Here is a 12,131-nt window from a genome sequence, read left to right as displayed (position 1 = left end):
TTACACGAGAAACGAGAACTCTGCAAGTAAATCTATGTGTTTATATGTCTAAAGTGCATTATAAAAAGAAGCAATAAATCTAGTTTTCTACATAAAAGGAATTAGATTTTCCAGTTTACCTCTGCACTGGGATTAATAAAATGTGCAACAAATAGCTGATAGAATGATCCATTTCAAGTTTGTAAAGGTATCTAGGGAAGCTGGCTGGAGTAGCGTTTTCATTTTTTCAAAAGCAGGATGCCTCTTAATTTTTTGATTCAGTCTTGTTTCTGAATGACTGTTTTAAAATGAGCTGAGAGGCTGTTACCTGCCTATTTCTGCATGGCTGAGCAAATTCACCCGTAAATCCAAGTTTCTCTTCATTTCCATCACTATACGTCTCCAAATTACAGAGAATTCATTCCTGAGCTGGAGAGGTGCCAGAAGTTTCTCATCTAGCTGTCTGTGGGCTGCCTTTTTCTTTCCCCTCTTTGAGGCTTTCTGATGCCTAGAGTGAGCTCAGCTCAAAGGTTTCCAGCCTCACACTCGCCTCACATTCCCCCACAGTCACATTGAGCTCTGTGATTCTGAGGAATACAGTGTGCCAGCATCCGATCCAGTCTCCTTTCACCTGCAGGTGTTCCAGAAACTTCAAAATGCGTCTGGTAATGTATTTGCTTTTCTAAACATGCCACTTTGATGTGCATTATATGCAGCTGCTTATTATTTTTAAAAAATCTGTCTTCTGAATTAACATGCATGCAAAAAATGTCAAAAAGCGTATAGAACAGTGTGGGCTTAATTATTGGTCTAGGTGTGTGTGCATGTGTCCTTGTTAATGTAGGCATGTGTGCATAAATATGTATTATTTATGTATACATGTGTCTGTGCAGACAGATTTCACTAAAGGAATCTCATTGAAACCAACACTTTTTATGAACATCCAGATTTTCTAGTCAGATCTGTAAATATCTTAACAACAGCAAGTAGAGGAAAAATACATTTTTCACACCCATGCAAATGGTATGTTTTAACACTTATTTAAAAAGCCCTCCTTTCTTGTGTGTGTGTATGTGTGTGTGTGTGTGTGTGTGTGTGTGTGCGCGTGTGTATGGGGAGGAGGTGTTGATTTTTGAAAATTGGGAGAGAAGAGTTACATTGCTGCTGCACAAGAATTTCTACCCCATGTTACCTGCCTTCTTGAAACTCAGTAAGCACTGAGGGGAAGAGATGTGGTTCTGCTTTGGAGAATCCCAGGGGGACGTTGATCTGCAGTGTTCAGCAGGCATTTTAGGTATTCTAAATACTAGTGCTTGAATAATAAGTAGATGGGGTAGATTTGCTATAGCCAAATCCTTCTATGTTTTCTGGCTTGTAGGAATCACATTCACACTGTACATTTAGGATCTGCATGTGTTTATTGAACTCTAGTAAAGTAGCGTGAGAGTGCAGGCTCATAAATCACATTATTTATTTGCTAGTGTTGGGTGCTAGATTCTAAAATTAAGAGATTACTTAGCAATTAATAATACATTCAGCATCCCTTGTCTCACTGTGTGAGATTTACATCCTTGGGACTTGCTCTTCTAGTTATAAAGACGAATTATTCAAGGTTCATACTTAATTGCTATTTCAAATTCTTAAGCTAGAAAGATACTTGCAACACTATATTTAAAAGAGTCATTTTGGAAAATGTGTATATATTTCTAACTGGCGGTGAGCTAATTATGACTACAATGTGCTATATGCTTAAAAATAACTGATCTTGAGTATTGCTTACTTTTGTAATAGAAACTTATTTTCTGGTCTTCAGATTATAATAATTCTTTCACTTTGCATTATGCTCTTTTTGAGATCAGTATTAACTAATTGTTGTAAAGAAGAGAAAATGAGGTAGCAAGTCAAATAGCATTCACAAAGTAGGTTTTCTTTGAACTAGTAGTTTTCTAAGAAATTAAAATAGTTTTTCACAAGTAGGTTTTCTAAATGTACAGTGGGTAGTGATACTTGAAAATGGAAGCATCTTAAATATTAACTTGTTAAGTGGAGCAGATTAGGATGGTATTAATGCCATCTTGTAGTTTCTTAATATATTTAAGATGAGGTAGTAAATAGGTTAATTATTTCATATTGGCTATTATTTTTGCTTCATGATAATGATCATAAAAGCAGCAACTGCTTTTGATTTACTTTGCATTGTGGACAATTGTAAACTTTGGTAAAAGAGTTGACTGAGTTGTAACAATAAAAATGAACATTATTAAGGTCAGTGTAAAAGCTACTTTCACTTTTTACATCCAAGATCTAATATTTTATCACATATAGAGCTGTGTACTTATAGAGGATTATGTATATTTTTAAAAATTTAAATAACTCTAAATGCTGATTTTATCAACCATGTTCAATTTATAATTAAAGTATAATAGTACAGTAAAAATGCATTTCAGTATGTAGAAATGGCCCCTTGAAACAGCATATTATATTAGGAGCCATTAAAAAATCTGTGTAGGCTATTAATGTTATACTCATATATTGCTCTGTGTGTAACTGATTTCTATTTTAGGTCCTATTCATTTCCAATGTTATAAATGAATCTAAGATTGTGCTTTATTCAATGTAGGAATCTTGCCTTGAATGTAAATATCTTAATGAAGGTTTTGAATTGAATGAATAGGGTGGCTGAAGATCTACTAGCACCTTTTTTCATGTGTATTGCAATATGCATAAATACATATATAGAAATATTAAGCTGTGTAAAAATATTCTTGCCTTCAATCATATTACAAAATACTCTCACTTTACTTTTGAAGTCAATTATTTTGTTTGAGGTTTCATAGGTGTAAAAAGAGGTTTTGTTTTTCAGAGGTTATGTAGTACTGTGTGGTAATAGAAAAACATTCAGTGCCATTTTGTAGTGAATATCATGTGTACTAAAAAGTGAGAGGAAAGAATGCTGCATTTGCCATCTGTCTCTAAGTATGACCTCCTACTGGCTTTAGACATATTGTAGACCAGGCCTGTATTTTATGAGACAAATTTGTATTACCCCAAAATACCTAAAATGATTGCAAAACACTTACTTCCCCCCATACAGTAGTTTCCCTATTATGTGACCGGGACTGTTTTAACAAACATTTTATTTTTAAGGCTCACATATAGAATGAAGACATACAAAATATAATTTGTAGGCTGACCATGCATCCATAGCTGAAAATATTCATCCTTTAAGTAAGCATTTATTAAGCATCACATTGCCAAGCTGGCTTCTAGCTTTGGGACAAAAGGAGGTGTCAAGGAGGGAAGCTCCTGTTTAAAGATACCATTCCTGCTATTTCATTATTAACCATTATTTATGTATGCAAGACACCTTCAATATGGTTTGAGAATTGCATTGGATTTTTTGTTTTTTGTACTACTTAGTTTCAAAAGGACAAAATCCTTGGGAGCATTTGCCAATAGCGAAGAACAATCACAGTTAGGATGGGGAGGGCATGCTGGTCAAGAAAGACTCTCTGGAGAAGATGAGTTCTCAACCAAGTGGGGGAGGAGGTTATTAGCAAAAATTGATAGAAAGGAGAGGAATAGGAGAATTTGGCGTGCATGGAAAAGAAAGGAGAAGTAAATCACGGGAGGAGACAAGAAGGTGATGACATTGTATGGAGAGAGGAGCCATATTGGAAGTAAGAGGAAATCAAATTTAAAAAAATTACAAAGTTGGGCTTTAAATTTTTCAAAATTAATATTCACTAACCTTATTAGAGTCTGTGGAAAATTATTTGATTAAGTAAACATTTTTCCTATTTTGTTATGCCAAACAACCTCTGTAAATGCATTTTAAAGTCTACATAATAATTTTAATTCATATTTATTGAGTATTTACTATGGGCCAGCTATGGGCCAGGCACTGCACTAAATACTTTAAATGCACTATCTTATATAGTCCTCATTTACTATTAATATCCGTATTCTACTGGTGAAGAAACTGAGGTACGGAGAAGTTTAATTAACTTGTCTGAGTTTGTATAAGGTCAGAAATGGAGGATTTGAACGCAGATTCTAGATCCCAGCCTTCTAGCCACTACACAAAAAAATCACAGTTAGCTTATTTCATCTCTAGTTCCAGGTCCAGATTGATATGGCTGGTTGTTCATTGGGTGTGTCATTTAGGTTCTCTGGGAAGAGATTCTGAGACAGAATTAGTAGTGCAAGTGGTTTATTTGAGAGTAAAGACAAATGGGGAAGGAAGCAAAATTGGGCAGGGAGAGCCTTCTGACCACACAATGCAGATCTGACAAAATCTCACCCAACCCAGTGGCAACCTCTGGAGGGAAGATTGCCGATTAAAGGAGTCTCACAGTGGGCAGAAATGACCAGGCCTAGTACCCCTGCTATGCTCAGTCACTGGCTGGGGGTTCCCTGAAAGAGCATGGCTGTGGCTTAAAAGTTGAGGAAGATCCTGAAAGTCCCGTAGCTGGATGTCGTCAGCTAACTGCACTTCTTGGAGCTGAATAGCAAGTTCTTTCTTGAAGGGAGATCTGAGCAGTGTACCTCCCTGGCTGCCAAGGTGATATCCCTACAAAATGTATCATAGGAACTTAGCGGTAAGGAGAGCTAGGAGCCTAGGGTGAAGAATTTAAGGAAGTACGTATGCTTTGGGTCATTCAAGTGCTGAGTGGGCACCTCAGAGTAAGTGTCTTCTTAAGTTTTGCACTCTCAGGCACCCTGCCTGTCTCACCCTAGTCCCCAGAACCTCACATTCAACACACTTAGAATTGATCTCATCATAGTCCCTCCAAATGTACTCTTTCAGTCTTATCTGTCAGGAAAATTCAAGAACTGCTCAGTGCATCCTCCCACTAGTCTCCTTGCTCCCATCCAATTCAGTCTCTCCACTGCCACAGCATCATCTATGTTAAATACAACGCTGATTTATAATTCCAATGCATAATACTCTTCACTGGTTCCCTGTAGCCTAAAGAATGAATTCCAAGGTTCTTTCTGTGGCATGTAAAGACCCTGTATGATCTGACTGCATGGACAATCTGGACTGAGGGCTGAAGCAATTTCAATGCTTATATCTAAGGAACATTAGAATTGTTTATTTTTCAATATAGAATAGGTCATATTTAATTCTGGGGTTGAAGGATGTGTGGGAATTTGTAGAGTTAAGAAGATTTCCCATACGGAGGAAGCAGAATCAGATGATTTGGAGGTGATTAGAAGGAATGGGGGTAGTTTGACTGAAATTTGGAGAATATATGGAAATTAATGGGAGACATACCTGCAAAAGTAAATTGGAGCTGACCAAAGAACTGCGGTCATGGAGTTTAACTTTTCTTTTGAAGGTATCTTATCAGAGAAGTAACATGATCAAAATAGGCTTGTGTGAAGGTGAATGAGGCTGTGATGTGGAGGCTCCACTGAATGGAGAGCAATCAGGAGTCAGGGATACCAGTAAGAAGGCTGTGTTGCTATTCCAGGTGAGAAGAAATGAAGTCTCGAGTTAGGAATGTAAAAAATAAAAAAGACATGAAAAAATATGAAGTAAGGATAAATAGGATTTTACGTCTTATTAAAAGAAGACGTGAGGGGAAGATAGTACTCAAAAGGGACTTAAACGTTTGAATTGAGTGATGGGAGACTTATGTATGGGAACCAGAAACGGACAGGAGGAGGATCTTGTTGAGGAAAGATGACAAGGGTCTAAGAGGTGTCTGCAGATGAACCATCTCATTTATTTCCCCAAATGAATATTACACAAATCTTTCATTTTTCTTTCATCTCAGGCACTGCTCATTCAACTCCTCAAATTTTGCCTGATTTTCAATTTACTGTCATTTAGAGATTTTCACGATAATCCTTTAAACAAAAGATTAAGGCATCAAAGACAAAAGTTATGTTTACAGACACCAACCATTCTAACAAAATTTAGGTTCTTTTTTCTAGATTCAACTGTAAAAACACCTTTTTGGGATCCACACAATTTCTTACAGCCAGTTTGAGTAACGAATTATTATTATATTTTATTTTTTAAGAAGTTGTTTGGCTTCATATAGACCTGATCCCACCCAGCAGAGGCTGACAAGACTGGCCTATCTAATTAAAGGTCTTTGTTCCTGGGGTAGATAGAAGAGCCAAAACTGTTATCATGAGTTGCAGACATCTTCTCATAGAGGAAATCTGAAACTGCTGCCTCCCACTGCCCAACTAACAAAGGGACAAAGGTAATTGATTTAACATGAACAGAAAAAAGACTTTGCAAATAAAGATTCACATTATATATGATTGTGACACATAATTAAAAACTCAATTTTCAATAAAATGGAAATAATGGCAAAGACTTGATGCTAAATAAGCTTTAGGTACAGAAATGAATAGTAAGTTTTATAGGAATTTGCAATGCAATATGAGAAGCTCAAAGCCAATATTTAATTGCCCTGAAAACTGAACAACATAACAGTCACATTTGCATATTCTTCCAGGCTGACTTGTTTTACTGTAGAGTGCAGGAAAACCCTTGTAGGAATATTACATTAACATCCATGGTGTACAAAAAAAATTTTTTTAAGAGATAATCAAATTAACCTCCAAATCTGACTGAATAACTGCCTACACTGAGTTGTGCCTTACAAGCTGTGACAATCAAAAGATAAGCTGGTAACATGTTTTTTTTGTGACAGTGATAACAGAGATCTAATGCCTCATTCGTAACTAGGGCTGCCAGACATAGAAATACAGGATTTGCATATTCTGACCTCCAGAGCATGGAGCTATCGTAAGCCAATAAGTATAAATTCCCTTTTTTGTCTCAGACTTAGATATAGGACAGTATGTTTTCCTGATTTCATTAAAAAAATGAATAAGACACTGAAACATAAAAGGGAGGGGTCTGTGTATGTAGACATTTGTAATTCTGTGCTCTAACTCAAAACTTTAGGGAAGCGATGCGTATGGACGATGTTTAATCTTCATGGCAGATGAATGAGGCAGGCACTGTTGGTTACTGCCTATCACAGATGAGGAAAACTGCTAGAGAGGCTTGATAACCTGTTAAAGGTAACACAGTGGTCAAGTAGCAGAGTGGATTTGGACCCAGGGCCTGAGCTCTTAGACATTGAGCTGGGCATGGAGGGTGTGAGCAGAAGCAGTGATTGGCTGGTGGGGTTTGCCCACCCAGAAGGCTCTTCTCTGAAGCTCTCCATCCTTGGGCTGCTCTTCTTACCTTTCCTGGGCTCTCAAACTTTCCTATATACTGTAAGGAAATACAGTTGTAAATTCAGGAACCAGCACCAAACCTATTTTTTTGATGGACTGATAATGAATTTCTCACTGAGCTTAAAAATATGTTGCTACCATATTCTAGTGATGTATGTCTCTGCAGTGTGGGAGTCCATCTGCTCATCCTCACCTAACTATATCACTCTTTTAAAATGGGCTTTGTTGATACTTGAATTGGGAGACTTTAATTCTGCCTTCAATTTTAGTCCACATTGGCCAATTTGAGCTCATACTTTATGGGAGATAGCAAATTGCCACTATATGCTACTCTATGACCATGTATATGTAATTAAATATACATGAATATTCCAACTATATAGCAGTCTGATGAAGGAAGAACTAGATGTGATGGAGCTCCCTGGTAGGCTCTGTTTGTTAGCAAGGATGACCCCATTTAAAACCCCTTATATGTCTCATTCTGAAGTCTTGATTTTCTTATCTGTAAAATGAATATTATGACAACTAGTTCCTAAAAAGACGCACGGTGTAGTGGAATAAATACAGGCTTTGGAATCAGACATGCCCCGGTGCACATCCCCTTGCTGTCACTTTGGAAAGCCACTTTAATATCTCTGGAACAGGAATAATACTTCTTAGTATTGCAGTGAGGATAAGATGGTGCATATATCAGTCCTGGCATAGGGTAGGTATTCAATAAATGTGTTTAGTATATCATTAGGAGCACAGAGACAAAATGCATAAGTGATTAAAAGCACCTGACCCTGGACCCAAACTTCCTAGGCTCAAATCTAAGCATTATCATTTATCAGCCAAGTGACCTTGGGGAATTAACTTCTCTGTGCCTTAGTTTTTTTGTCTGTAAAATGGAAATGACTAAAGCACCTTTTTAATAGGGTTGTTGGGAATTACAGGAGACTTAAGGTGTATAAAGTACTTAGAACAGTGCCTGGCATGCAATAAACACTCCATGAGTGTTAAGCCCCTCTTTTGAGATTTATTTCATTTCAACGTGATTTCTTCTCAGAGCTCAAGGCCTGGAGATTCACAGTACATCTAGGAGCAGGCATTTCCAGTTTCTTGTTATCTAAGACCTAAAAAAATACTTGTTTTAATCCAGTGTCCACTGAAAATTAATAGTATCCATCTTAGTTAAATAGGTTCTCGTATCATCTACACCCATTGTTGGCAAAGGCGGGGCTCTCAATAGCACGGGTGGGGGAAAAGCAAATTAGTACAACCAGCTTTAGATGGTAATTTGCATTTAAAAAATCTATCACCACTTGATTAGCACCTCCGTTTTGACCTATCAATTTTACTTATAAGAATTTTTCTACAGATGAACTCACATAACTGAGCAAAGACATGTGGTGAAGTTTTGGTTGCAGCATTGTTTGTGTTATTAAAAATCCATAAACAACTAAGTATTCACCCAGAGAAAAGTATTGAAATAACTTGTTATACCCCTGCAATGGAATACTGCAGAGGAGAGAGCTTAAAACTGTTTGAGCAATACATGAGAATATTAAAAACTATACAAACATACTTTTAGGAAAAAAGCATTTTGGGGGCAGTCTATAGCATGAATGATACTGTGTTAAAAATAGTTACATATTTACATCCATTTGCTTGTATAATCATGGAAAAATTCTCAAAGCATGTATGAGAAACTAGTGTTTACCACTGGAAGTAGAATGTATGTGGAGTGAGTACTTTTCCATTTCACTTTATGTACCCTCTTTGAATTTTAAAACATGGGCATATATTGCTTTTACAACTTAAAAAAGGTTATTTTTTAAAATAGTCAATAAAAAATTCTTTTGTTCCCTTTACCGCCATATATTAGTTTTTTAAAAAATTAGTCCTTCTTGCAAATGTAATCCTAAGCCTTGGTATAATATTTTTGAGTAATTGAGCCAACTATCATCTTTAGTTAAAACAGAGTGTGTATCAACTCACGGCCAAAGGTCTAATTTGCTCCCAGGGAGCACAGACCAAAATGACTAAGGAGATACCCTAACATCAAGTCACAGGAGACTCTTAAGTCCTGTGGCAAAATTTCCTGCATTTCAAAAATTCATGCACTTAGAGAGGAAACATTAAATCAAAAGCATTAGATGGGGGCAGGGAGCATTGAGTCAATGATTTTTCCTCAGGATTTCCTAATGCTAAACATGGGGAAACATTACACAGGGGACTTTTTTACATTAAGGTTTCTCTGTGTTTCTAAAACCCCTCACTCGGTCTTTTGCAAAATGCTGTATAAAAGTTACATTGCTTTTGGGTTTTGAGGGCGGAAGTAATTTGCATGAGGAGTAATCAAGATTCCTTCCCCTTTGTACTTTCAAAAGTGCCTACACACATTGTCTTATTTGATACAAACAAGGTATTTAGGACAAGAATAAAGCTCATTTTCTACATAGGGATCTGAGGTTTGGAAAAGTTAAGTGACAAGCAAGTCAGCGTGGAGCTGAACACAGAAGGACTCTTGGCTGTGTCTTGGCCACCCTCCCCTATTATTATTATTATTTTTTTTTATTTTTTTTTTGCCACCAGCAGTCAAGGGCATGGCTATACAGCAGAATCACTCTTATGGTTGTGAAATGTGAAGTGGTTTGGTATTTTCTTGGAATTACTTTTAACTCTGGTCTAGAAAGACCCAGGAATGGCAAATTGAACTTTCTCCCCAAAGTGAATTATAAACATCCTAATTTAATTGGTTAAGGAACCTCTAATAAAATCCAGGTAGATCTAGTTTCTCATTTTGCCTCTAGTCCTTACTAGCCATATAATCTTGGGAAAACTGTTTCCTCATCTATAAAATGAGGATAATCTTAGCTTTAACCTTCCATGGCTGCTGTTAAGATTTTAAATGAAATAATGTGTGAAAAGTGCTTGGCAAAGTGCATGGTAGATAGCAGAGGGTCAATAAACACCCATGGAAATAATAATTATTAATAATATAACTAAATCAGGGACCAGGTCAGCATGGCAGGCAGGGTTCTGATAGAGGCCAGAACTTTTGTCTACTTGGAGGTGACAGCCAGGAGCTGCATCCCAGAGTGGGTGCCAATCAGCTTCTTCTCTTTCGAAGGATCCTTCCCTGGAAACACAAAGAACCAACTAAGCATGGGCGGGAAAGCTACTTTAAACTTCCCTGTATGTCATTGTAGGGGCTTGGGCATTTCTGACTGAAGAGAATACCCCCAGTTTAAAACAGAGTTCACCACCTTCCAGTTTATGATCAACAGTAAGACGAGGGAGCGGTCACCTCCCCTAAAAGGGCAACCTGATGATCTTCTTGCTCTGGGGAGCTGGACTTCAGCCTCCTAAAATTCAACTTTAAAAATCAGATTTTTGGCTGAAATCTGAGAAGCCAGAGTTCAGAATCTAGATAATAAACAATGAAAGGTCTATTTGCTAGCTATTTAGCTTAAAAGTATTTTACTAATTTCTCATTTGAGTTTTCAAAAATTATTTTTCTTTATTACAAAGTTTATACTTACTGAAAAAAATATGCAGAATCAAGATGAAAATAAAAATCCTTAGAAGCATTTCATATTCGTTTTGGTATATAGCCATTGAAACTTTAAAAAATAAATATGTTTTAATGAAAACTCTAAAGCACTAAGTGTACAGTTTATGACCTCTCAAACTCTAGGAATATATCATGTATCTCTTTCTATGTCAATACATTTTTTCCCTATGATTTCATTTTCAATGGTTGCATAGTATTTGATTGGGTAGACATTCCATAATTTAATCTTTGGATCTTGAATGCTTAGATTGTTTTCTTCCTGCAGAAAAAATTATTGCACAAATCTTTATTTCTTTATAAAAAATTAATTCCTAAAAGTGGAATTTTTAGGTCAAAGAGTAAATGCATTTTAAAGGGTTTTGATGTCAAATTGTCTTCCAGTTAAATGTGCCAATTTTACCCTCATTATTAGTACAAGCATGTGATTAATGACTATTTGGGTAAACATGACTTCTATTTATTTATTGCAAAAGTTGAATACCTTTACAATAGCCTGTATTACTACACCAGAAATAAAGAGGATTTCTTGCTGACACCAACTCCTACTTTTGTTTTTATAATCCAAACACAAGATATCTTAAGACACTGTGTTAATTAATTGTATTCAGGGGCTTGGTAATCATGATCAGTAGAATAAAATTTGCTTTTGGTGGAATATAATGGAAAATGTAGAAATAATTTGGGGAAAAAGTTACTACAAGCACACTTCCCTGGAGCCCATTAATTCCACCCACATACCTTTTTTAAGGTGTGAGAATAAAACAATCAAGGGCGTATAAACTCTTCCACTGTGGTTATCGTCACATTAATTTTCTCTATGGTTGGAAGTAACCCTGCCTGATCCCTTCTACACCACACTAGGCTTCACAGTAGAAACGTGAAGCTTGGAACCTTTTCAGCAGAAATTACTCTTGATGACAGCAGCCCCGCTGTCAGAGTAATTCCTGCTGGAAAGAAGGCATCTGAATTAATGGTCTAATAAACCGAGTTAGTGTTTCATCTTGGCAAAGGATTAATTAGGGGAAGAGAAACTAACATTTATTTGGGTTCCTATTTGACAGGCCCTTTATTATTACATTATTGCGTTTAATACACCCTATCAACCTATGAGGTAGGTATTGCTGTAGGCATTTTACAATGAAGGAACTGAAATTCAGTCAAATAAAGTGTCTTGCCTAAGGCCACACAGCTGGTGAGCTGCAAAGATGAGATTTGAACCTGGGCTCCCTGCTTCGGGAGTCTGTGTCCTTTATACTGTTCCTTCTCAATGGTTGTACAAGTCTGACTGTCTCTCCTCTAGAACAGTCATTGTCAGTATTTAACCAACTAAACTGCAGGTTTCCTCTTAAAATCAGTATGTCAGGTTTTCTTAGAGCAC

The 12,131-nt window shown here is 36.7% G+C and overlaps 1 protein-coding gene across 2 annotated transcripts in view; it reads left to right on the top strand.

Annotated features, from left to right (window-relative positions):
• Window positions 1-521: 521 nt before the first annotated feature.
• Window positions 522-12,131, top strand: part of LOC116463427 (IQ domain-containing protein J) — a 182,732-nt gene continuing 171,122 nt past the window's right edge. For both annotated transcript variants that reach the window (XM_032146528.2, XM_032146527.2), the window contains exon 1: window positions 522-644. In XM_032146528.2, the coding sequence (XP_032002419.1) occupies window positions 636-644 (9 nt within the window). In that variant the 5' untranslated portion in view covers window positions 522-635. The remainder of the gene's footprint in view (window positions 645-12,131) is intronic.

This window comes from Hylobates moloch, unplaced genomic scaffold (assembly GCF_009828535.3).
Source record: "Hylobates moloch isolate HMO894 unplaced genomic scaffold, HMol_V3 SCAFFOLD_36, whole genome shotgun sequence".
Taxonomy (NCBI): domain Eukaryota; kingdom Metazoa; phylum Chordata; class Mammalia; order Primates; family Hylobatidae; genus Hylobates; species Hylobates moloch.
This window is presented reverse-complemented; position numbering and strand designations above follow the sequence as displayed.